This window comes from Panthera uncia, chromosome B4 (assembly GCF_023721935.1).
Source record: "Panthera uncia isolate 11264 chromosome B4, Puncia_PCG_1.0, whole genome shotgun sequence".
NCBI lineage: Eukaryota > Metazoa > Chordata > Mammalia > Carnivora > Felidae > Panthera > Panthera uncia.
The window spans coordinates 103,098,467-103,122,016 of NC_064809.1; the positions used below are offsets into that span (position 1 = coordinate 103,098,467).

Consider the following 23,550-nt stretch of genomic DNA (forward strand, 5'->3'; position numbering starts at 1 on the left):
GCAAAGGCAGTTTTAGGAACATTGTTATACCTGGTGCTTTCTTTCAAACTTTTTGAGTACTGCAGGATAAGCTTGTGAGTTGTTTTTATGTTGCAAAATCTATTCCGAGCAAAAAAAAAAAAAAAAAAAGATAAACTCAGACTTTTATTTTTGGAACTCATCTTGCTTGTTCTTAAGTTAGAAATTGCTTGTATGACCTAACACCTATTCCTGCTGGTCTGTGAGATACATGATACCTTTTCCCCTTTCATAATTTATTGCTTCAACAGCAGACTTTTGTTAGAGCACTGCTGTTAAGGGACAAAGAAAACACCCACTTTGTTGAACATTTATGTTTAAAGTGAGTACATTGTGCTAAATCACTGTGTGCCCATGGGAACATCTCTAACCCAAATTATAACCATATCTATAGAAGGAATCAGGCACTGAAGCTTGCTTGCTTTCTTGCTTTCTTTTTTTTTTTTTTTTTATTTGCTGATATTTTTTTGAGTGTGGTGATGCCTGTGGAATTCACAATTGTTCATTTTTCTTTCCTCCACTGCCTGAACAAACTAGTTTCAATTAAGTTTTCTTGCTGTGGACTTCCATAGCATATCACACAATATCATAGTACCCTACAGACAATTTTGTTACTGCTTTTTAAATTATCTCTTTTCTACCAGTCATTAAATCTCTATAATGGCCCTATGGGATACATTTTCAATGAATGCATGAATGAACGGATCAACAGTCTACATACTTTGACTTTTACGGAGTACGGCCCATGCCCATAACCCAGCTTACAGGTTCCCCCAACAGTAATTGCATACCATCCAACTGATAAATTTTTCTTTTTAAAGAAATTACATAATAATTAATCATCCATGTTGTATAGCTCCTGTAAATAGTAAAGAATAAATAGCAAACCTGTACATAGGTTTAAAGTTAAATCATTGCTAGTTAGTGCTTTAATGAGTGTTAGGTGCTTTTTAGTTCTTAATTTTGTTTGTTTTAAATCACAAAATTCTCTGGGAGGATGAGAGAATCTTTGAAAGATATTTGACTGTGATCCCAGAATATATAGATAGAATATATAGAATAGTAGGAATGGAGTGGGAAAAGGGAAAAGTTTCCATTTAAAAAAATTTAACTCTGTGCCACCTTTGCACCATGCAGTCAGGTTCATGAAATAGTTACTAGCATGAACTTTGGCATTAAGCAGACTTAGATTCAAATTTCCCATTTATTGGTCCCATGGTTGCCTTAGTCAACTTGCATGATCCTTATTCCTCATCAGCAAAATTGGGTTATGGCATCCCCTTGTACTGCAGCAAGGAATAAATAAAATGCCTGGAAACTTGATACAATTATATAATAATTAAAGCTAAAGAATTTGTTAGCTGTTAATTGATTTTGCTTCTAACTGTTCATGGCTATGCCTCTGTGGGGGTATACCTGTATTTACTGATGAACATGTCTACGAAGAGGAGTGGATCCTCAGCATAAGAATAACTCAAGGAAACCTCTTTATAAGTTGTATTAGGCAGGGATCTCCAGAGAAACAAAACCAATAGTATATGTATATAATAAACAAGTTTATTATAAGGCACTGGCTCATGCAATCATGAAGGTTAGAAGTCCCAGGATTGGCTCTTTGCAAGCTGGGGATCCAAGGAGACAGTGGTGTAGTTCAGAGCCCTGAGAGCCTTTGTAAATACCAGTCTGAATTTGAAGGCTTGAGAACCAGGAGGTCTGAAGGCAGAAGGTCAATGCCCCAGTTCAGGCAGAGAGACAGCAGATCTTCCCATTTTCTTTTTTTGTTCTGTTCAGGACTTAACAGATCAGATGATGCCCGCCCACACTGGGAAAGGTAATCTGTTTTTTATACAGTCTGTGAATAAAATGTTGATCTCTTCTGGAAACATTCTCACAGATGTACTCAGAAATAGCATTTAACCAGATATCTGGGCACCCTATGATCCAATGAAGCTGACACATGAAATTAGCTATCATACAAGCATATTTGTTCTTGGTAAGGCTGATAGGCATAGGAGGCTTTAGTTTATCCACATTTGAAGCAAATTAAAAATATTTTTCCATTGGTATGGACATATATAAACACAGAAAGAGGGGAAAGAAATATGTTGATACAGACAGTGAAGAAGCATGGGATATATGAGCCAGCAGATGGTAATTATTAATGCTTATACTGAGAACAGGCACTTCTTCCCAATGGACCAATGTGGGGTAATGGGATTTGAAGCCGAGCAGCTCTGAATTTGAGTCTTATTCTGAACCTTTCTAGTTGTGTTATCTTGGGTAAGTTATTTAACTTCTCTCCCTGATGTGTTCACAGGTCTAAAGTGAAAAGAGTAATATCTTATATTACTAATTTTAAGGATGAAAAGAAATAATATGTAAAACATTATCATAAAACCATCCAGTATGAATTCTCTTTCTTGATTCCTATTAAACACTGTTTTTTAACTAGGGATGTATATTCATACCTATTATTATTTTATGACATGTAGAGGAAAATATAGCCTTAATTATATATTCAGAAGACAGTTATAAAGCAAAGTAGGCATATATTAATAGTTATGTGAATCCCAGATCCAACAATAAATTAGCTACATGGATTTTTTTTAAGTTGAGTACCCATTCTGATTTGGGGGCTCCTCTTTGTAAAATGGGGACTATGTCTCTATGGGCTCATTGAAAGAATTATGAAAGGTAATAATCATGGGGCATCTTTTTCAGGACCTGTCACAGATACAGATGGGCTTTCATAGGACATAAAAACTTGTTAAGATGCCATCGTCTCAGTTCTTGCTCAGGAGAAGTACCTTTTTAATGAATGCTCCATTTAATTGAGACCTCACATATTTTTAAGACATAGTGAACATATGTTTCTCCTTCTTTAGACCCTAAGCAAAAACTAATTTTAAAAGGAAAAAAGGAAAAAAAAAGCTACAACTTCTTCATTTCTCTGCTAATATTTATTGATAAGGTTTTTGGTAATGCATTTGATACATAACAGCAACAAAATTAATTTGATTGGATGCCTACTGTTCCACATTTGACAGGTTAGAATGGAAAAAAAATCTTCTTTATGAAATAAGATGTCAGTATGGTACTTTATTTGTCAAAGTTAAACAAAATTCAATTTAGAACAAATAAACAGGTCTGTGTCAAAAGAAAGATGCCAGAGAGGAAGCTTAACTGTATTTTCTGAAATCTAGTTGGCAGTTATGTGACACTTGGAAGTGACATCCGATGAAATAGGATTTAGCTTGGGGAGCTATGTAATAGAATCAGGTGTGCACATCTGTCTAATTCATGTCACATGGCTGGTGTCTTTTTCTCCATCTCTGTTTCCATTCTTTTTCATGCATTTTAAGTACAGAGTCAGGAAACAACGTGCACATTACCCTTTCCAGTGGAATTTAACCTTTTCAAGAAGGGACATCTTTTCTGTTTTGCCCATAGTACATAATGGTATATAATAATCATGTATAATAACTTAGCAATAGTTTAAAATAAATATCCAATTAAGTGATGCTTTTTGTAGCGTACATATTATATATTGTTTTCACAAGTTGAGTTTATGTGTTTTAGGTAAAAATGTGAACAATTTATACCCACTTCCTTATTAGTGCTTTTATACCCAAAGTCATCTTTGTAAAAATGCCATTTTTACTTCTTAAATTGAAATAGTTTAATTAAAATAGAATGGGAGAAAGAGAGAGTTGAGTATATGATTTGAGAAAAAAAGATAAGAGTAGAGAGAATTAATATGTTTGGTCCTCAGATACAAGGTTTATTATCCTACGGCGACCTGAAAGCTATTGACGTGCAATGTGAGGCCAGAAAATATAACTTTATGGTATCTCCTTTGGAGCTCAAATTCAATCAGTTATATCTCACTGAATCTTTTTTTTTTTTTTATGAGATGAAAATCCTACCTATTTCATTTCACTTGATAATTCCTGTGAGTTTCCTTCTTTCTAGTTATTTGGGGATTGAGAAGATTAATTAAAATGCTTTTATTAAAAAAAAATGTTACTAATGTCATTACTCTTTTTGAGTGAAGAGCGATAACTCTGACCACTCTGATGTCTAGGAGCTTAATTTAAGAGTTCCAATTTCATGCACCCATTACTCTCTTAAGTTATATAACTTTAATTAAATATAAATTGCTATTTTTATACTTGGCAATTGCCTAGTCTGGTTATCACTAAAAACCAGACAACTCATTTTTTGTATTCATTCAAATATAATTACAAGTTTTCCTTAAAATACTCTACCAGAGCCATACTTGATATTACATATTTTATGGTTTTACATGGTTTAAAAACAAGTAAAACAAAACAAATAGAAAACAAAATGATGCATGTGGCATTTTATCAGATGGGAAGAGGTTGGTTTGCAAATAGTAAGAAACCCAAAATAACATGAGTTTCAATGAGTTAAAATTGTATTTGCTATCTTACAAAAAGAAGTCCAGAGATGTGTAGCCCCAAGAGGTCATAGAAGAGTTTCATGAAGGGCTGTTTCCTGGGCTCCTTTAAGTTTTTTCTAACAGTTTTCAGAAGAGGACTTGTACCTTACATTCAGCAGGACAGAGGAAAGATAAGGAAGAACATGGTTTCTCTTTTTCCAGGGACCTTTCCTAAGAGGTATACAGACTGCTGGTTTCTCTTTTTTCAGGGACCTTTCCTAAGAGGTACACAGACTGCTGTGCTTTCATCAGATTGAACAGCACCTACTCACATGACCAAGCCTGGCTTTCTGGTTGGTCATGGTTCTTTTTATATGTTCAGTGGTTCGTACCTATTAGATACCTAATTTCCAAGCTCTGTGTCAGTCTAACCCTTGGAATTACTGCCATTGATTCAAGTAGTAATTACTCATTTTATTTACCAGGTTTGTTTTTGCAGTCTATCATTTCTCTTGATTATTTTCTTAAAGACAAAAGTGCAATGGAATTTCCTAAACATTAAAAAAGAGAAAGCTTGCCTGCCCCACTTTTGTCATTACATCTGAGCAAGTTGTCAGTAGCTCTTATAATAATAGATTCCATTTATTGCTGGTATAGTCACTTGAAATTTTTGCCTGGTACCTATTTTATCAAGCAAGATTCAGAAGCATTTGTGTGTATGAGTGTGACATGCTATTGTCACTTCTGTTTGATATTAGAAAGATTTATTTTTCCAAGTGTCCTATTATAAACATAGCCTAAAACTAAGCATAAATCTTGAAAAAAAAAAACAACAGAACAAGTTCAACTGTAATGCCATTTCACAGTTAAATTATATGAAATGTCATTATTACAGTCATTAGTTAAATTAGTCAATTTTATTAGGAAATTTGGATGTATGCAAAGTTTAAATATGTCTCCAGACCAGTGCTAATTAATTTCATTTGGGAAATTTCCAATGTATGAATACCTCAGAATAAAATTGAACATCTAAACTTTATAATATTTTATCTAAAGAAAAGCATCCTAGTTTCAAAGTGCCATGTGTTAAAAGACACTTGAATGCAATGAAATTCAGATAAATATCTCAATTTAAAATGAACATATTTTATTATTGTAATAGCCCCAATGGGGGACTTATCTGTGAGGGATATGTTCCGAGACCCCCAGTGGGATGCCTGAAGCTATGGGTAGTACCAGACCCTATTTCTTATTTCTGTATTTTTTCTGATATATACATCCCTATGTAAAGTTTAATTTATAAGTTAGGCACAGTAAGAAATTAACAACAACAATAATACAATACAATAATTATAACAAGATACTGTAACAAAAGTTATGTGAATGTGGTCTCTCTTTTTCTCTCGAAATATCTTACGGTACCCTCCTCACTCTCCTTGTGATGACGTGAGATGATGAAATAGCTACCTGATGAAATGAGGCGAACGATATAGGCATTGTGAGGTAGTGTTAGGCTGCTATGGACCGTCTGATGATTCATCAGAAGGAAGATTGTCTTTCAACCACAGATGACCATGGATGACTGATACTATGGAAAGCAGACTCGCGGATAAGGGAGGACTACTGTACTTGGGCTGTAGGGATTACAATTATTTTGTGAGCCATTGCCTGTGAACAGTAAGTTATCCGATTTATTCTGATTGCTAAGTCTGTTTACCCAGGGAATAGCCAAACTATTGACTGTGAAATATTCCTCATAATATAATCTTAATTTTAAGTTGTCTTAGTGCATGACTCTGTGTAAACTGCATCCTGTTTCACCCACATTCTTGTGTGTAAACATCAGCTTACTCGCTGTCCCATATATTCTTCAAAAGTATATGTTTTTCTGCTGATGGGCTTTATTAATACCAACTTTGGGGGCACCTGGGTGGCTCAGTCTGTTAAGTATCCGATTTAGGCTCGGGTCATGATCTCGCTGTTCCTGGGTTCAAGCCCCACGTTGGGCTTTGTGCTGACAGCTCAGAGGCTGGAGGCTGGAGTCTGGAGTCTGCTTTGATTCTGTGTACTCCCTTCCTCTCTGCCCCTCTCTCACTCACACTTTCTCTCTCTCTCTCTCTCTCTCAAAAATAAATAAACTTAAAAAAAATACCAACTATTTCAACTATTTTGAAAGACCTCTGTTAGAACCTGAGGCAAAAGAAAGCTTTGCTTGAAGATCTGTATGTTTCTATAGTTATGTATAGAGGGCAATCTTATTACAAAGAGCCACTGACTATTTGCTTAGATGTACTGCTAGAGGTAGGACAGGCATGCTTTTTCTTTTTAATTTTTAGAAAATCCCATTTCCAATTCCTTTTTTTAATGAAAAAAGTAGAAATGATAGATTTTTATTGAAAAATAATGTAATCCCCATAGTTTGATTTCTTATTTTCCATATTCTTTGCATAGTTCATGTATGTGAATGAGGGGACATGGAGGCCTAATAAAGTCTTCTTCAGAAAATATTCTGAAGAAATGTGTTGCAGTTAGTACATATGAAATGCAAAATGTGATATCTTAACTTCAGCATTATTTGTATTTGGGGCCAGATAATTCTTTGATTTGGGGGGCTGTCTTGTGTTAACATGTTTACATATTTAGTGGCATCCCTGGCCTCTACCCACTAGATGCCAGTAGAATCAACCCAGACATGACGGTATAAATGTCTATTGCCCGGTGTTCCCTGGGGGACAGGCCAGATGGGGGGATATGACAAAAGTCATCCCTGGTTGAGAAACACTGTGCTAAATAAATGTTCCCCTTCTGTCTCTGTCAATGTTTGGAGTCAGCTAGGGATTTGTATGCCTATTTACATTTAATGTTTGCATTTAACTCTGTCCAATCCACTGTTATCATGGGTCTGATTGGTTTTCATTTATCAAGTGTCTAGATTATTGTGATTCTTTAAAAATGGGATTTTAGACAAAGACAGGTTGTTAGGGAGATTGACATAAAGCTAGACAAAACTTTCACAGGGGAAAGAATATTTTACATGCTCAGTGGTAATTCTTAAACCATATGGTCAAAACAAGATTAAAAATAGCCGAGGGGCGCCTGGGTGGCTCAGTTGGTTAAGCGTCCGACTTTAGGTCAGGTCATGATTTCACAGTCCATGGGTTTGAGCCCCACGTTGGGCTTTGTGCTGACAGCTCAGAGCCTGGAGCCTGCTTTGGATTCTGCGTGTGTGTGTGTCTCTCTCTGCACCCCCCGTCCCCACTCACACTGTCTCTCTCTCTCTCTCTCTCTCTCTGTCTCTCTCAAAAATAAACAAACATTAAAAAAATTGTTTTAAAGAATAGCCAATAAGATTTAAGGGAGGTCATTTTGTTGTTTTGTGGGTTTTTGTTTGTTTGTTTTTGTTAAATAAAGTGTTTTTCTAAAATTTAATTGTTAGAGTGAACATTACTTTATAGATCCAGATGTGTTTTCTTTCTTTGACTAAAACAATATTTATTTTCTCTGTTTCCCCAGTTTGTATTCTTCTTCCCTCAGTGCTTAATTTCATTGTTTTTCTGAAAGATAAATCACTGGGGGAGAAATATGAGAAGTAAAATATTTTCTTCTATTAGAAAATACTATAGCGGTTCCGGGGCGGTGGGGGTGGGGGGGGGCTCCGTCGGTTAAGCCTCAACTTCAGCCCAAGACATGATCTCACGGATCATGGGTTTGAGCCCTGCGTTGGGCTCTGTGCTGATAACTCAGACTCTGGAGCCTGCTTCAGATTCTGTGTCTCCCTCTCTCTCTGCCCCTCCCCTACTCTAGCTCTGTCTCTCAAAAATAAATAAACAATAAATTTTTTAAAATTAAAAAAAGAAAATAACATATCCACCTACACCCATACATATGTAAAAGTGACCCAACCACTTATCATTCAGAGATCAGTAACTTTTTTTTCAATTTCTTTCTCAAAAGACTTTAACTTTACATTAATGTATAGCATGAACTATTTCCTTGATTGTAAAGCACCTTCATGTAATATGAATAAATTTATTTCTCATTAGATTCTGGCTTGGTGGTATATTAAAATGTGTTTTTATTTTTAATATACAGGGCATCCAGAATATTTTGTTGACATCAGTGTGTAAACAAACCACGTCATCAATTTTAAACAATTCTGGAAAATCCTCTGGTATAAATGTTTTATGACAATACAGATCCTTCTTTATTATCAGATTGCTGGGCTTCACCTATAGCATCCTTCTTAGTAGTTGTGTGACCTTTGGTGTGTGTTGCTTAACTTTTTCTTGTCTGAAGTTCATGTTCTGTAAAATGGGGCTAGTAATAATAGCTTACCTCGTAAGATTATTGTTGAAAGTAAATGTGAATTTTGTCAAGTGCTTGACACACCGTAAGTGTCAAATAAGTTTAGTTATTATTATTACCATAATTATTACTATGTGAAGCGTTTCTATTCCTCTGTCATCTCTTCAGTAAATAAAAAACAGGTTTGGTAATTGTGGAAAACAGCAGTAATAGAAGCTTGGTTGTTACAGTGCTACAACTAACCCAAATTCATCCTGACCTGCCCAAACTGTCAGATTCCTTTTCAGAGCATTGATGCAAGTTAGTGTTTTACCAAATCTGGAGGGTGCTCGGGCAAAAGGCGACATAAGCTAGTATGCAGGCACTTCAAATTGAAATATTTTTCACTTTCCTCTTCTTTTCTTCTAGAAAGAACGTGGGATTTATTATCAGAGAAACTGTGTTCCAGATCCTGGCTTTCCCTCTTCTTAATCATAAAACATAGAGTTAGTTGGTAAATTTTCTGAACCTCTTTTCTTCCTGTGCAACATGGAGCTCATAACATGTTTTTACTGTTGGCTAAGTGCTGCCTATTACACACCTCTGCCAGTGTCCCTTTGACTCTGAACCTTCACCTGTCCACTCTTGAGCTGGACCAGTGTTGGTCCTCCATGCACTAGCAGAGTAGTTTCCCACACCATTTATTTTATTTATCTCCCTCAGTTGATTGTTCATCCACAGGCGAGTGGATCTCTGTCTTGTTCACATTTACAGCATGTACACTATGGCATAGTTGATTCTTAGTTAAAATCTTTAGCCACGAGAAATCAGTCACAATAGCCATCTCACGCCATTGGACTCACTCCTCTGCTACCTTTATTCAGATAAAGTAGGGAATGATACTTCACAGATTCATTATACGTATTCCTGGACATTTGCCTGCTGTAGCACCCCATGGGACTATGTTCCTCCAAAGAATAGAGCAGGCTGGACAGGGTTGTCTAGGTGTAGTGATCACGATATGTGTCATTTTCTCCTCTGTACGTTTTTTGAATTGGGAAATGATTGGAATTTAATACATCAGTGTTGGGGAGGCTGAATTCATCAGATTGCAAGGTTTATGGCCTTTAGGCACATTGTGCCTCGTCCCCTCATGTTAATTCTGTCTGGCCTAACAGCATATTCGCCCTTCAGAAATGTAATTATGTGGAGACTAATTAATGGGCTGTTGTAGTTATTTAGGTGACAGTGAAGATACAGAGGGCTTTAACAGAGCCATGAAGATAAACCTTGAGAGACAGAGTAAAAAGTTAGAAAATAAGAGTTTGTGGGTTTTGGAGACTTTATAAAACATGGAATTGTGAGTATGAGTAAAAAGTCAAGAATGATAACCCGGTTTCTGATTTTGTAAATGTAGTGAATACCAGTGCTGATTGCCAAGGAGATATTTTTCTTCTTTTATTTATTTCATGTGTTTATCTTTTTAGTTATTCTTTTTCTTAACGTGTATTTATTTTTGAGAGAGAGAGACAGAGACAGAGACAGAGAGACAGAGTGTGAATGGGAAAGGGGCAGAGAGAGAGAGGGAGACACAGAATCCAAAGCAGACTCCAGGCTCTGAGCTGTCGACACAGAACCAGACGTGGGGCTCTAACTCATGAATTGTGAGATCATGACCTGAGCTGAAGTCGACGCTTAACCAACTGAGCCACCCAGGCGCCCCATCTTTTTATGATTGTTGAGCAGGAGATGCTGTTCTCAAGTTTTGGATGTGTTGATTTTGAAATTCCAGCGAGCACCTAGATTGATGTAGTTCAGTAAGCTGTCAAAAATAAATCTGGATGTCAGGAGACCAATCACTACTTCAGAATTGAGAACAGTCAGTATATACGTGAGCTACACGTAAGCATGATGTCATGTGGAGACAGTATTTATGAAGAAAAGAGAAGAAAGACAAAGTCTTTTAAAGTACCAGTCGTTCAAAGTAATGTAGGAATGTTCTTCAAGAGACACTTTTCTTTATTCTCTGTAGGATGGTACCAGGTCAAGAGAACTAGGGGAGCCTGGTCTCCAGGAAACAGGGGAAATAGTTTCAGGAAGGAAGAGGAGTTTCGCAGTCACAAATACTACAGTTGTGTGGGCAATTCATATAAGCACACTATTTGGAGGGGATTGGGGGTTGATAATTAGAACCTAAATTGGATTTAGGGTTAAATGGGATTTGAGTCATTCGACATTTATACTATAGACCATTCTGAAAGGAGGAGGAGGAGGAGAGCAATAAAAGGTAGAGGAGGATGCAGGAATGAATAAAGGTTGTAGGAGTTTTTCTTCCTCTCTGCTAAGAGACACATAATCTTATAATCTTTTTTTTTTTTTTTTTTTTTTTTTTTTTGTAATTTTAAAGGAAAGGAAACTGTAGTGGACCAAAATATTGAAGATTTTAGATAAAGAGGGGCTCTTGGAAGCATTTTGATTCCTAATGAAGGTAGAAAAAATAGAATTGAATACCTGAAAGTCATTTATCCTCTGGTGCCATCAGCCTTGTGTCAGAGGTGTAGGACCTTGTTATCTGAGTCTCAAAGGAAAGTGATAAAGGTAATTAAGGTTGTAGATAAGTTTCTGAAATGAGATTATGTATATGAGCTTAATTAACTGGAAATCCAGCATTTTGTCAATAAAATTATAGTTAGAAAGAAAATTATTCCTTTTTGAAAAGTATGTGAATGTTCTTTCTCTTTAACAGTTTTATCCTTTTTTTTATTTATTTATTTATTTATTTATTTATTTATTTATTTATTTTAAAGAGAATCAGGTCTTTACAAAGAGTATTTCATCCCTTTGTTAAAATTATTATTTATTTTAATTGAAGTGTAGTTGATGTACCATGTTATATTAGTTTTAGGTATATACCTACTTTTAAAGACCGTTGAACAGGGGTGCCTGGGTGGCTCAGTTGGTTAAGTGTCTGACTGTCGATTTAGACTCAGGTCATGATCTCACTGTTATGAGATCAAGCCCCTCGTCCTGCTCAACATTGAGCTTGGAGCCTGCTTAAGATTCTCTCCCTCCTTCTCCCTCTGCCCCTCCCCGACTTGTACTTGCACTGTCTCTCTCTCTCAAAAAAAAAAATAAATAAAAATAAATAAATAAAACATTTGAACATTGTCTCAAACTCTTGGATACTTCAGGAAACTTTTTTTCTAGCAACTGAAAAGTATACTCAACTGCAAAGCATATCAATTTCCTGATCAAATTAATTGTTGCTCAGTGACCCCTGGTGGCTCAAGTCGGTTGAGCGTTGACTTCAGCTCAGGTCATGATCTTATGGTTGGTGGGTTCAAGCCCCGTGTAGGGCTTTGTGCTGGCAGCTCAGAGCCTGGAGCCTGCTTCGGATTCTGTCTCCCTGTCTCTCTGTCCCTCCCCTGCTCACGCACTCTTTCTCCCTCTGTCTCAAAAATAAACATTAAAAAATTAATAGTTGCTCAAACCTTTTTATTTATTTTTATTTTTAATATACTTTATTGTCACATTGGCTTCCATACAACACCCAGTGCTCATCCCAACAAGTGCCCTCCTCAGTGCCCATCACCCACTTTCTCCTTTCCCCCACCCCCCTATCAACCCTCAGTTTGTTCTCTGTATTTAAGAGTCTCCCTCCCTCACTGTTTAAAACTTTTATCCCCCCCTTCCCCTCTCCTATGAAGTCTTCTGTTAAGTTTCTCAAGGTCGACATATGAGTGAAAACATATGGTATCTGTCTCTGACTGAGTTATTTCACTTAGCATAATACCCTCCATTTCCATCCACATTGCTGCACATGGCCCGATTTCATTCTTTATTGTTGCCAAGTAGTATTCCATTGTATATATAAACCACATCTTCTTTAACCATTCATCAGTTGATGGGCACTTAGGCTCTTTCCATAATTTGGCTGTTGTTAAAAGTGCTGCTATAAACATTGGGGTACATGTGCCCCTGTGCATCAGCACTCCTGTATTCCCTGGGTAAATTCCTAGCAGTGCTATTGCTGGGTCCTAGGGTAGTTCTATTTTTAATTTTTTGAGGAACCTCCACACTGTTTTCCAGAGTAGCTGCACCAGTTTGCATTCCCACCAGCAGTGCAAGAGGGTTCCCGTTTCTCCACATTCTCTCCAGCATCTATAGTCTCCTGATTTTCAAACCTTTTTATAGAAATGTGCATTTATGGGGGCACCTGCGTGGCTCAGTCGGTTGAGCGTCCAACTTCCGCTCACGTCATGATCTCACAGCTCGTGAGTTTGAGCCCTGCATCGGTCTCTGTGCTGACAGCTCAGAGCCTGGAGCCTGCTTTGGATTCTGTGTCTTCCTCTCTCTCTGCCCCTAACCCACTTGCATTCTGTCTCTGTCTCTCTCAAAAATAAAAAAAATAAAAAAGAAATAAAAGAAATGTGCATTTATGTATCTATGTACGTGATGTTAATGTGCTTTGGAATGGTTTGATCTATTCAGATGACTTTTAAACAAATATTAGAAATAGTAAGGTTAATCTTTGCTAATGATACAAGTGAGCAGACTTTAAGTTTGAAATGATCTTCTTCAGATATTTTTTCAGTGATTCCCATTACATAGTAAGCTGAACATTTTAAAAATATTCTACAAAATGATGTGTTTTTATCGGTAGCCTTCACATTTTGCAAAGGCCTTAGCAGCTGCAAGAGGTCTCTGCAGTTTGTGGTTGATAACAGCAGTACTCGGGCCCGATAAAGGTGCCGAATGCCTGTAAGATACTCGCTGATTACAAGAGAATAAGGCATAGGCCAAGAAGCTTCTGAGAGAGCTTTTTGTACTTAGTCCAATTCCCAGACATTGTATTTTAATTTTTTAAAACTGTTTATTCGTTTTGACAGAGAGAGTGAGAGTGAGAGAGAGAGAGAGAGAGAGAGAGAGAGATCCCAAGTGGAGAAGGAGCAGAGGGAGAGGGAAACATAGACTCCGAAGCAGGCTCCAGGCTCTGAGCTGTCAGCACAGAGCCCGACGTGGGGCTTGAACCCATGAACCACGAGATCATGACCTGAGCTGATGTCAGACACTCAACCGACTGAGCCACCCAGACACCCCCTGACACTGTATTTTTATAGATATGATTATAATTGATTCTCATTTAGGTCATGAGGATGGAGTCTGGAATGACATATAATCCATGTGGCCACTGCCTTAGAAGCTTCCGCAGGAGACCCATGGGGTTTAGGGGTCTGTAGACAAAAGCATGTCGTGTCTCACAACAGCGAAGTGAAATTTTCCCAGTGTTCTGAAATTCAGACTTATTTAACCAAATCCAGAAAATAAGGAAATAACAATGTGGGTAACCTTCAGTCTTTTTCTCTGTTCCTGTATAGTATCTGATTAAATTCTCTCTTTTTCCTGTTGACCCATATTACCTTTTGTTTCTCAGGCAGTCACGGACCAATATTTCCCCAGTAATATGGCTAGTCAGAGAGGCATCTCATGTTCTTGTGTGTGTGTGTGTGTGTGTGTGTGTGTGTGTGTGTTGCCTTAGACAAGTTTCCTTTCTGAAGTGATGAAAAATTGTGCATGCTCCAAGAACAAATCCAGGTGGTGGGTCATTCCAATGGGAGAGGAAAACTGCTGGAAAGGGAAAAGTTCACTGCGAGTAAAGGGCTTTTTGAAAATACTTCTTAATACTTTCTAATGCAACATAAATGTAGCTGATACCTCTCCAGTATTTTCTCTCCTGAGGAATCATTTCCTTCTACTTAGAATTTATTTTTGTACTACCAGGTCAGCATTTGTATAGCCCCTCTAACCATTTTTATTTTTGAAATATAAAATACAAATTTGTGGTTTTATGTATAGTAATGCAGTCCTCCAAATTTCTATTTTCCTCCTGCAGAGGGTTACTTCTACAGGAGAACAGCAGGTTTGCGGAAGCATTGCATTATTACAAATTGGCGATCGGAAGCAGGCCTACGCTGGCTTGTAAGTAACATTCAAGTTGTTCTAAAACACCTCTTTCTTTCCTTCTTTATCCATGAAAATTATCTTGATGAGTTACAGCCTCAGAGAGAAAAAAAACATGCTATTTCCATTTCTGAATATTTACCAGTTGGATTATAAGCCTCTCTCACAAATAGATCTCTCTCAATTGAATCATGTTTGAGATCCATTTATCATTTTTAATGTATTAAGATGAATACAACTTTTAGTCCTCAGTGTTTAAGCTCAAAATATTTTGAGCTCTATGAGGGCAATGACTATTCATAGTTTCTTCACTGACACCTGCACTCATTATTGCATTATTTTTACGTATATGTTTGTTCCCTAAGTATTTATCTTGGTTTTCTTATAAAATCAGAAATAATCCATAGAAACTGGGTGGCAGTAAAGATAACTTTATTGTAGTCACAGTGCATCATCTTCTCACGTTTGTATTTCCCTTTTTTTTCCCTCAGCTGCATATTTAAACACCGGTATTATTCTAATGAACCAAGGAAAGACAGAAGAAGCCCGACGTACGTTCCTAAAGTGCTCCGAGATCCCTGATGAAAATCTAAAGGACCCTCATGCACATAAGAGCTCAGTTACCAGCTGTCTGTACAACCTGGGAAAACTCTATCATGAACAGGGACATTATGAGGTCAGGCCAAAACCTCTGCCTTTTTCCTTCCCCCTTGTGCTTGATCTAGTCTCCATGTTTTCTACCGTAAGATCTCATTGCAGGGACACTATGATCATTTAAGAAGTTAATATGAGTTTTTATTAAAAGAATTGTGGAATTCAGTTGGAAAAGAATGTCTGCTACACAACACTTAAGATTTCTTTACTGTGAATTTCTCGGAGCAATTGTGACTCTCTAGAAAGAGAAATAACATAGTTTCTTAAGCTTATTTGCCTGTCTTCTCTTTGATTTTATGCTCCAAGACACATTGTTATTGTTATCTCCACTGTTTGATGTTGAAAAAAAAAAATACATTGCTTGTGCTCTGAGTATTAAGGAAGGGATTTGATGTTAATCCTACCCACTTATTTCTTTTTATAATAGGACTAAGATGAAAATTAATTTTATATTTTTAATTGGGATGAGAGGAAAAGCAATGGAGACAGGACATTGTACAGGAAGCTGGGAGGTGTGTGTACCCTTAATTTTCCATGAAGCATGCCTGTCTGGGTTTCTTCTCTCACATTTACTATCACTCCTCCTTCCCTTTCGCTCTCTCAAATCCATACTCTTATACCATGTATTAAGACTGCAGTATAAGGATGAAGATACAACTTTTTAAATAAATGCATTTTATAAACTCAGTGGATCTCAGTAGCCAGAAGATTTGTTAGTCACTATTTTGTTTAGATCCTACCTGGTTGCTTGACTTGAAGTAACTATAGATTTTAGATGATTATGGGTAATTTCCAAATGTGAACTTTACTATTTTTTAACTGAATAATCTACGTGAACTGGAGAACCTACCTTAAGATGAAAGAGCATTGATAACATTGACTTCTCATTAAATTACATTTTTATATGGCCTATCTCTACTAACTCAGTTGAATATTTTCATTCATGGAATGAAGGTAGCTATGCTACCAAAAGACAGCTCAATCATTTTCCTCTAATGAAACATTTAGAAATAGCAGTGGAAGGTTTTGATTTTGGAAGGATGTTATTATTTTATTTGTAGTGCATATCACTGTACTTTGTCTCTTTTTTGTTTCCTAAATTAGGATGCCCTTAGTGTATACAAGGAAGCAATTCAGAAAATGCCAAGGCAGTTTGCCCCACAGAGCTTGTACAACATGATGGGTAAGTAAAATGTTAGTATTGTAACTGATATTTCAGGGACCTGTGGAGAAATTAAAATTTGTGCTTCTATTAAACAGAAGTCTAGTAAATTAGATTATTACTACTTACACACAAAAAACTTATTCACAGCTGTGTGATACATTCAAATTTTCACAAAACACCCTTCTTCTTCTTCTTCTTTTTTCTTTTTTCTTTTTTTTTTAAGTAAAGTCTACCCCCAATGTGGGGCTCGAACTCATGACCTAGAGATTAAGAGTCGCATGCTCTTATTGACTGAGCCAGCCAGACATCCCGACAAAGCACACTTATTCTAACAAGAGCAAATAAATACATTAACATAGTGATTCTTAACAAATTGGCCAGATACCATAGTTGTTGCAAGAGACTCACAAACCCATTGGATGTGAGTGTTAGCTAGACTCTAGAGATTGAAATGGTGAGTAAAGATTTATATTTTAATGATTTATCAAATTCATGATAATTTTTGATCATGTTACTTTCTTAATCAGAAAATTCCTACAAATAAACATGGAATGGAAGAGAGAGTAATGGTTTTAATGCTTATAAAAAATGAGAATAAATGAACCAACTTTATAGTTTTCACAGATAAGGTTTTGGGTCAAAATAGGTTTTTTTCAGAATATTATTTTAGAGTAAAGTGCAAGAGGTCAAGCACTAGAATTTCTAATAAAATAATCTAGCTATCGTCTGTGATTGATCTGTGACTGCCTTAAATGGTTACCATACCTATTTGATAGCAGACACAACTGAAAACTACGTATTCAGTATGTGTTTCTTGGAAAAAAAATCCCTACAGTTTAAGATACTCTGCCGATTAACTTTGCTATTTCCAGATAAAGGAAGGAAGAAAAAAGGTTACTTTTTTCTTTAAATTGCATATTTTTCTCCAAAGCACAAATCATAAACTCAGATTTTCCTTTCTCATTAAACTTGGTTAAATTGTTTAATATTTCTAGGCATATAAAATAAATGAGACTTACATAATCTTTAGGATTATTTTATGCTTCTGTAGTCTTTGATTTGAGAAATTTGATACTGGCTGTATGGCTTGAGCACACACAACAAATCCCAAACCTTCCCAAACTAGAAGATATATAGCTAGCAAAGACACTCACTTCTTCTAATTTCTAAATGAGAAAAAAAAAAAAATAGAAATAGTTTAGAGATAGAATGAGGCACAGGTCAGTAAATAGAAAAATAGTAATTTGGAGGGGGTCAATGTTTTCATCCCATGTCTCTGGAGATCCCACCCCAAGTTGGCCTGTGCAGCAGTGGAGAGATTTCATGATTAGGTGAAAAAGGACACTGGGATATTTTTAGTTGTGGTTTCTTTTTCTCTTTGGTATAATTACTGAAAGCTAAAAATCTAGCTTCATTAAATGTACTTTGGGTACATTTAGTACATTAGAACAGTGCCTTTTACTACCCAGCATGTTATCACCAATCTGTCTACCTAGCACATGTATCTAACCTGTATATGTGCCCATAAAGGGTGTGCCTTAGTATGTATAGATTTGTCGGTTGAATTAACTTTTCTGTATTAATGCTGGATGGTTATTCATGTCAAGATCAATATTAAAAGGATTGTTTTCTCTAGCTTTCTCAAGAAGGCACGGTGGTTTTAGTTCATGATTTTATTTTTTTATTTTAAAAAAAAATTTTAATGTTTATTCATTTTGAGAGAGGAGAGGCAAAGAGTGGGAAAGAGAGAGAAAGAGAGCGGGGGAGGGTCAGAGAGAAAGGGAGAGAGAGAGAATTCCAAGCAGGCTCCACACTGTCTGCACAGAGCCTGATGTGGGGCTCTAACTCGCGAACTGCAAGATCATGACCCGAGCCGAAACCAAGAGTGAGACGCTTCACTGACTGAGCCACCCAGGCCCCCCTTAGTTTATGATTTTATTTTTAACACTAATGCTCGGGAACCCTTGTTCCCATTTTTCCTGAATTTTCACATATGATGTCTTTCTTTAAATGAGGAAAGGACTCAGCTCCTTGGCAACAGACTGCATATGGCATCTTTATTGCTAATAGGAAGTGTGGTATTCACTATAGTGATTTCAGAAAATTCATTCAATTATTTTATGCAAATAAATGTGATTGAAAAGTCAGCTGCTACCTTGGGATCTGTCTCTCATATGGTTACACAGATGCTGAGCACACACAGGCAGCAAACGATAAGTGTGTCCCTGGGGTTACTGCTTGGTCCTTTGTCTTATTTTTCATTATAGAAAGAGGTCATTTTGCTCAAACTCTGAGAAGGCTTTGTGATGGGAGAATCCCAATATGATTTAACATTCCATATTTCTTCCATAATTATGGTGGCTGCCTTCTGTGTAATTTTAGGTGAGGGTCTTTCAGCTGAGCGGGTTTTGTAGTTTCAATTGTTCACGAAACTATAATTTTCTCAGGGTGAGTTCACCTCCTAATCAAATGGGTGAAATCCTCCGAGTATTTGCTTTAACTCCTAATACATTTTGATTAGCCTCCATTTGACAAGAGAAAAAATGGCCCAGGAGATAAGCTGCCCTATCAGTTCATCAGTTTCATTAGTCTGTCAACATGTGCTGATTATCCTATCAAGTTTATCAACAGCCTTGAATGTGTTTTCTAATTCACACATTTACATATTATTAGTGCCCTTTAGGGATCAGTGATGGATTATAATGTCTGGCCACATTTAGCCTGTAAGTATTCATTTTTTCTCAGGGCTCATTCATTGACACTCTCACAACCACTACCCCCAAGCACTTGTGTTTATACATACAAACATTATCTTTTTTTCCATCTTATTTTGTCATTTATTTGGAGGTTAAAATAAAGGAGTATGTAAAAACAAATACAACTATATTTGAATGTTATTTTTAGTTTAATAACTCAATCCATTGCAGTTGATTTTCAAAACAACAAAACTCTCTAATTCTTTTCATTTTCCCCTTGCTTTGAACATTTTATGAGAAATTTCTATTCTGTACGCTACATGCCAATAGTTTACTTATCCTGAAAACTAAGTGAGAATATTTTTCCCTCTTGTGTATTAAAAGAAAATAAGTTAGATTAATTTGCTTCTCCACTTAATTTGTTCTGTGTTTTATCCTGTTAATTTATTTTTTGCAACAGTTCATAAGGTAACTTAAAAAAAAAACTATTTAAAATATACTTTCATTATTCTCTGGAATTTCATAGGACCAAGATGATTGAATAACAAACTGTTGAGTAACAAGCTATCCAAAATTATGTGAATAGCCAACATCCAATGATATAAAATGAATACTAAATATTAGTTGATAAATAAGTAAACTTTCACCTAGCTGGCTTTTGTAATTAGCAAGGTGTTTGAATATATGAAATATAAAGAGACCGTATCACAAAATAACTGTTAAAACTGATCCTGGCCAGTTGTATGATTCTATTTCTGTGGGCCTCAATTTCCTCTTGAAAGGAAGTATGACTATAGTCATATGTATAGTATTCATAGTATGAAGTCACATAACCCCCACTCAAACTATGGCTTTGACACTTACTAAGTGACTTTGAGCAAAAGACTTACTTGAATCTTGTTTTCGCATCAATAAGATGTCTGTAATAGTAGCATCAGTTTGAGGATTGACTGAGATCATGAAGGTAAAGCCTATTGGACCAAATGCCTAGCCTAGCAAATGTTTCATAATATTACCTTCTATTGTAATCACCGTCCTCTCTGAGGGACTGTAAGCTCCAATAGTCTTTGGTTGTATTCTGTCAGTTCTTTTGTTTTAATTCATTGTAGTAGGATTTTTCTTATAGATAATAAGATTTTATCCTATTTAGTTCTGTTCTGTCTACAATTTCTGTTTTTCCTCTTGAAGGCAACCACACTCAGAATCCTTCTTTTATCATTAACTGTGTTAACCAAAAGAGAAACAGCATACTAAGTTACTGCCCAATTAACTTAATTCTGTTAATAGAGTACACCCTTTAAATTAAAATTGTCATATTTAGGTTAGATTTTCTTCTTCCTTTCCTGTCATATCACATTCCCCCCCTAGACTTAGTCACAATTTTTCTTTATTCTGACATCTATTGTAGGCCTTTACTGAATCTCAATTTCTCCCCAAATATAGTTGTATTTTAGGATCATAGAATGTTAGAGATGGAAGATGCCTATCTTAAAAATCCCTCCTAATATATAATCTCTTTTATTTTGCAAAGTAGAAATTAATACCCAAAAAGTTGAGTTGGTCTTTTCAGGATTACAGTTTGTGTTAGAACCAGAAAGATAGTTTCCTGATTTAGATTCAAATCCTTTGTCTATGTAGCCTTTGTCTGTTACTGGAACTGGTACGTTCTACATTATGTCAAGATAGCTTTTATTTACCTATTTAAAAACCAGCAACATATCTGTAGATATAAATGTAGATATAGATGTGTGTATCTCATTCCTTGTCCAAAGATATATTAAAAACTTCTTTATTTTACTAAAAGTTATAAAACACCTGCAAAAATGAAATGTGCAGGATATTAAAAAACTTTAATGTAGGATAATTTTTAACCACCTTCAATTTTTCCCTTTTTCCTCTATCATTGTTTGTTTCCTTTATTATGTATCCTGAAGGGTGGCTTTTGAATATTCCTAAGAGATTATGGAAAACTATATTAGGCTGTAACTTTCAATTACTTTTATCAGTTTGAGCCCTTCTAATCCCAAAGGTCATTTTAAGCCTATTTACTATTTAAAATAAAATCACTCGGCTTTCTCCATGCAAAGTAATTGTTGGGTTAATTATTTAAGCAATTTCAGCCATTTCATGTTGGTAATATATCTTGAGAACAAAAGGGCATAATGTGTTGCCTGGAGTAAGAGGGAATCTAGAGTTACTTCCTTGTTATTGCAGTGTATAATCACTGTGTTTCGAATAACCTCTGTGTGCCAAAAAAAAAAAATTTTTAAGTCACAAGTACTGGGTAGGGGGTACAAAGGTGGTGGTGGTAGTATGAAATGAAAATAGCCCCTGTGATTCCTGCTGTCATGGAACTTTCTAGGTGATTTCATAGTTAGCCTGGAGCTCTTCAGTACTTTTCCTTAATATGTAAATGTCTATAAATAAGATGGAAAATTGTATTACTCTAGCCTCAAAAATATTTTGTCTATAACTGTGTCAGCTGTGCTGTGTTGTCTGGACCAAAGAAATCAAACCAACCAAACAGGAAAAATCTCTTTTTTATTTCTAATGTGACAGTAGTTGTCACAATTTGCATACATATTCGTATTTTCCTGTTCTTTAAAAAAATATGTGTTTACAATGGGTAACATGCCTTTTATGTGAGGCAGAGATTGTATTTTTCTTCCAGGGGGAATTGCATGATAATGATCCGTTGCTGTTTATTGCCTTATTTGCCTTTATTTTGTTCTTACCATCTTGATTCTCTTATTCCTGATTATTTCTAGGTTGTTTTTTTTTTAGGTTTATTTATTTTTAGAGACAGAGAATGTGTGGACACAAGTGCTGGAAGGGCAGAGATAGGGAGAGAGAGAATCCCAAGCAGGCTCCAAGCCCTCAGCAGAGAGCCCAAAGTGAGGCTTGATCCTAGGTACCTGAGATCATGACCTGAGCCAAAATCAAGAGTCAGCTGCTTAACCAACTGAGCCACCCAGGTGCCCCATAGGGTTTTATTGTTGTTGTTTGATTTTTTATTTACTTATATTTTTTTAACATTTATCTTTGAGAGAGAGAGAAAGAGTCAGAATGCGAGTGGGGAGGGGCAGAGAGAGAGGGAGACACAGAATCTGAAGCAGGCTCCAGGCTCTGAGCTGTCAGCACAGGGCCTGACATGGGGCTTGAACCTGTGGATGGTGAGATCAGGACCTGAGCTGAAGTTGGATGCTCAACTGACTAAGGCACCCAGGCGCCCCAAGAATCTTTTCATTTAAGTTTCAGTTTTGTTTTTAAAACCTCAGCTCTTTAATTATGAGAGATTTCCTCAAATTCATTGAGCTAGTCAGAGAGAATGGAGAAAGAAACAATGAATAGGAAACACAATGAATTTATTAGAGTAATTTTTGGAGTAAAAAACTTGTCCTAATTTTGGAATTGTATTTTTAAGAAAGACTTGTGGGGCTGCCTGGGTGGCTCAGTTAAGTGTCTCACTCACTCTTGGTTTCAGCTCAGGTCACAATATCACAGTTTGTGGGTTCCAGCCCCACATCGGGCTCTGTGCTGACAGTGCAGAGCCTGTCTGGGATTCTCTCTCTCTCTTCCTTTCTCTCTGCCCTTCCTCTGCTCATGCTCTCTCTCACTCACTCTCTCTCTCTCTCTCAAAATAAATAAATAAACTTAAAAAAAAAAAAGAAGCTTGTGGAATAAAAGAGTCAAGTGTCATAAATGGCTACCAGTGGTCTTTAGATTCCTTACTCTTATTTAGGTAAAAACTGACACACAAGATGTCAATTACACCTCCTGAAAACAAAATGCAAAAATTCTTTCTTGTAAATTTATCCTAACTCTTCTTGAAGTAATGTACATTATATGCTGAAATCAGTTAGTAAAATGGCTCTAAGTAGTCTGTTTTTCTTTCAGCCTTCTGTATGGCTGGGGTCTTTTTGGCTGAATCATTTATTTTTGCTGGATTTTTCTAGCGTGTGTGTGTGTACACCTTACCTTCTTTTAGAATACATTTAGAATCAAGATATTCAGAATACATTTTTGACATGATCGTTCACATGCTTAACGTTTTCTTCTATGACTGGCTGTTCTTAAGTGGATTGCTCAAGGCATTTAGCATGCCGACTGTAAAAGGGATGGTTTTCAACTGTGTGAGATTTGAACTTCACATCCTTCAAGTGTGGAAGCATTAACACTCTGGTAGTGTTAAGCTTTTTATACCATCTGCTTCCTCTGTTTTGAGTTCTGGTGATTTTCCAATGATTGCTTCCCCTGCACTCTTGAAAATTAGTGAGTCAGCCCTACAAATATGGGTATGACCATATAATTGGATTAACCACTGATCTGTGTACCTCCAAAAAGATTATTGAGTTCTAATTTTTAAGATA

The 23,550-nt window shown here is 36.3% G+C and overlaps 1 protein-coding gene across 1 annotated transcript in view; it reads left to right on the top strand.

Annotated features, from left to right (window-relative positions):
• Window positions 1-23,550, top strand: part of TMTC2 (transmembrane O-mannosyltransferase targeting cadherins 2) — a 399,137-nt gene that overhangs the window by 236,635 nt on the left and 138,952 nt on the right. The window contains exons 5-7 of the mRNA XM_049626018.1: window positions 14,598-14,683; window positions 15,157-15,341; window positions 16,424-16,502. Of these exons, the coding sequence (XP_049481975.1) occupies window positions 14,598-14,683; window positions 15,157-15,341; window positions 16,424-16,502 (350 nt within the window). The remainder of the gene's footprint in view (window positions 1-14,597; window positions 14,684-15,156; window positions 15,342-16,423; window positions 16,503-23,550) is intronic.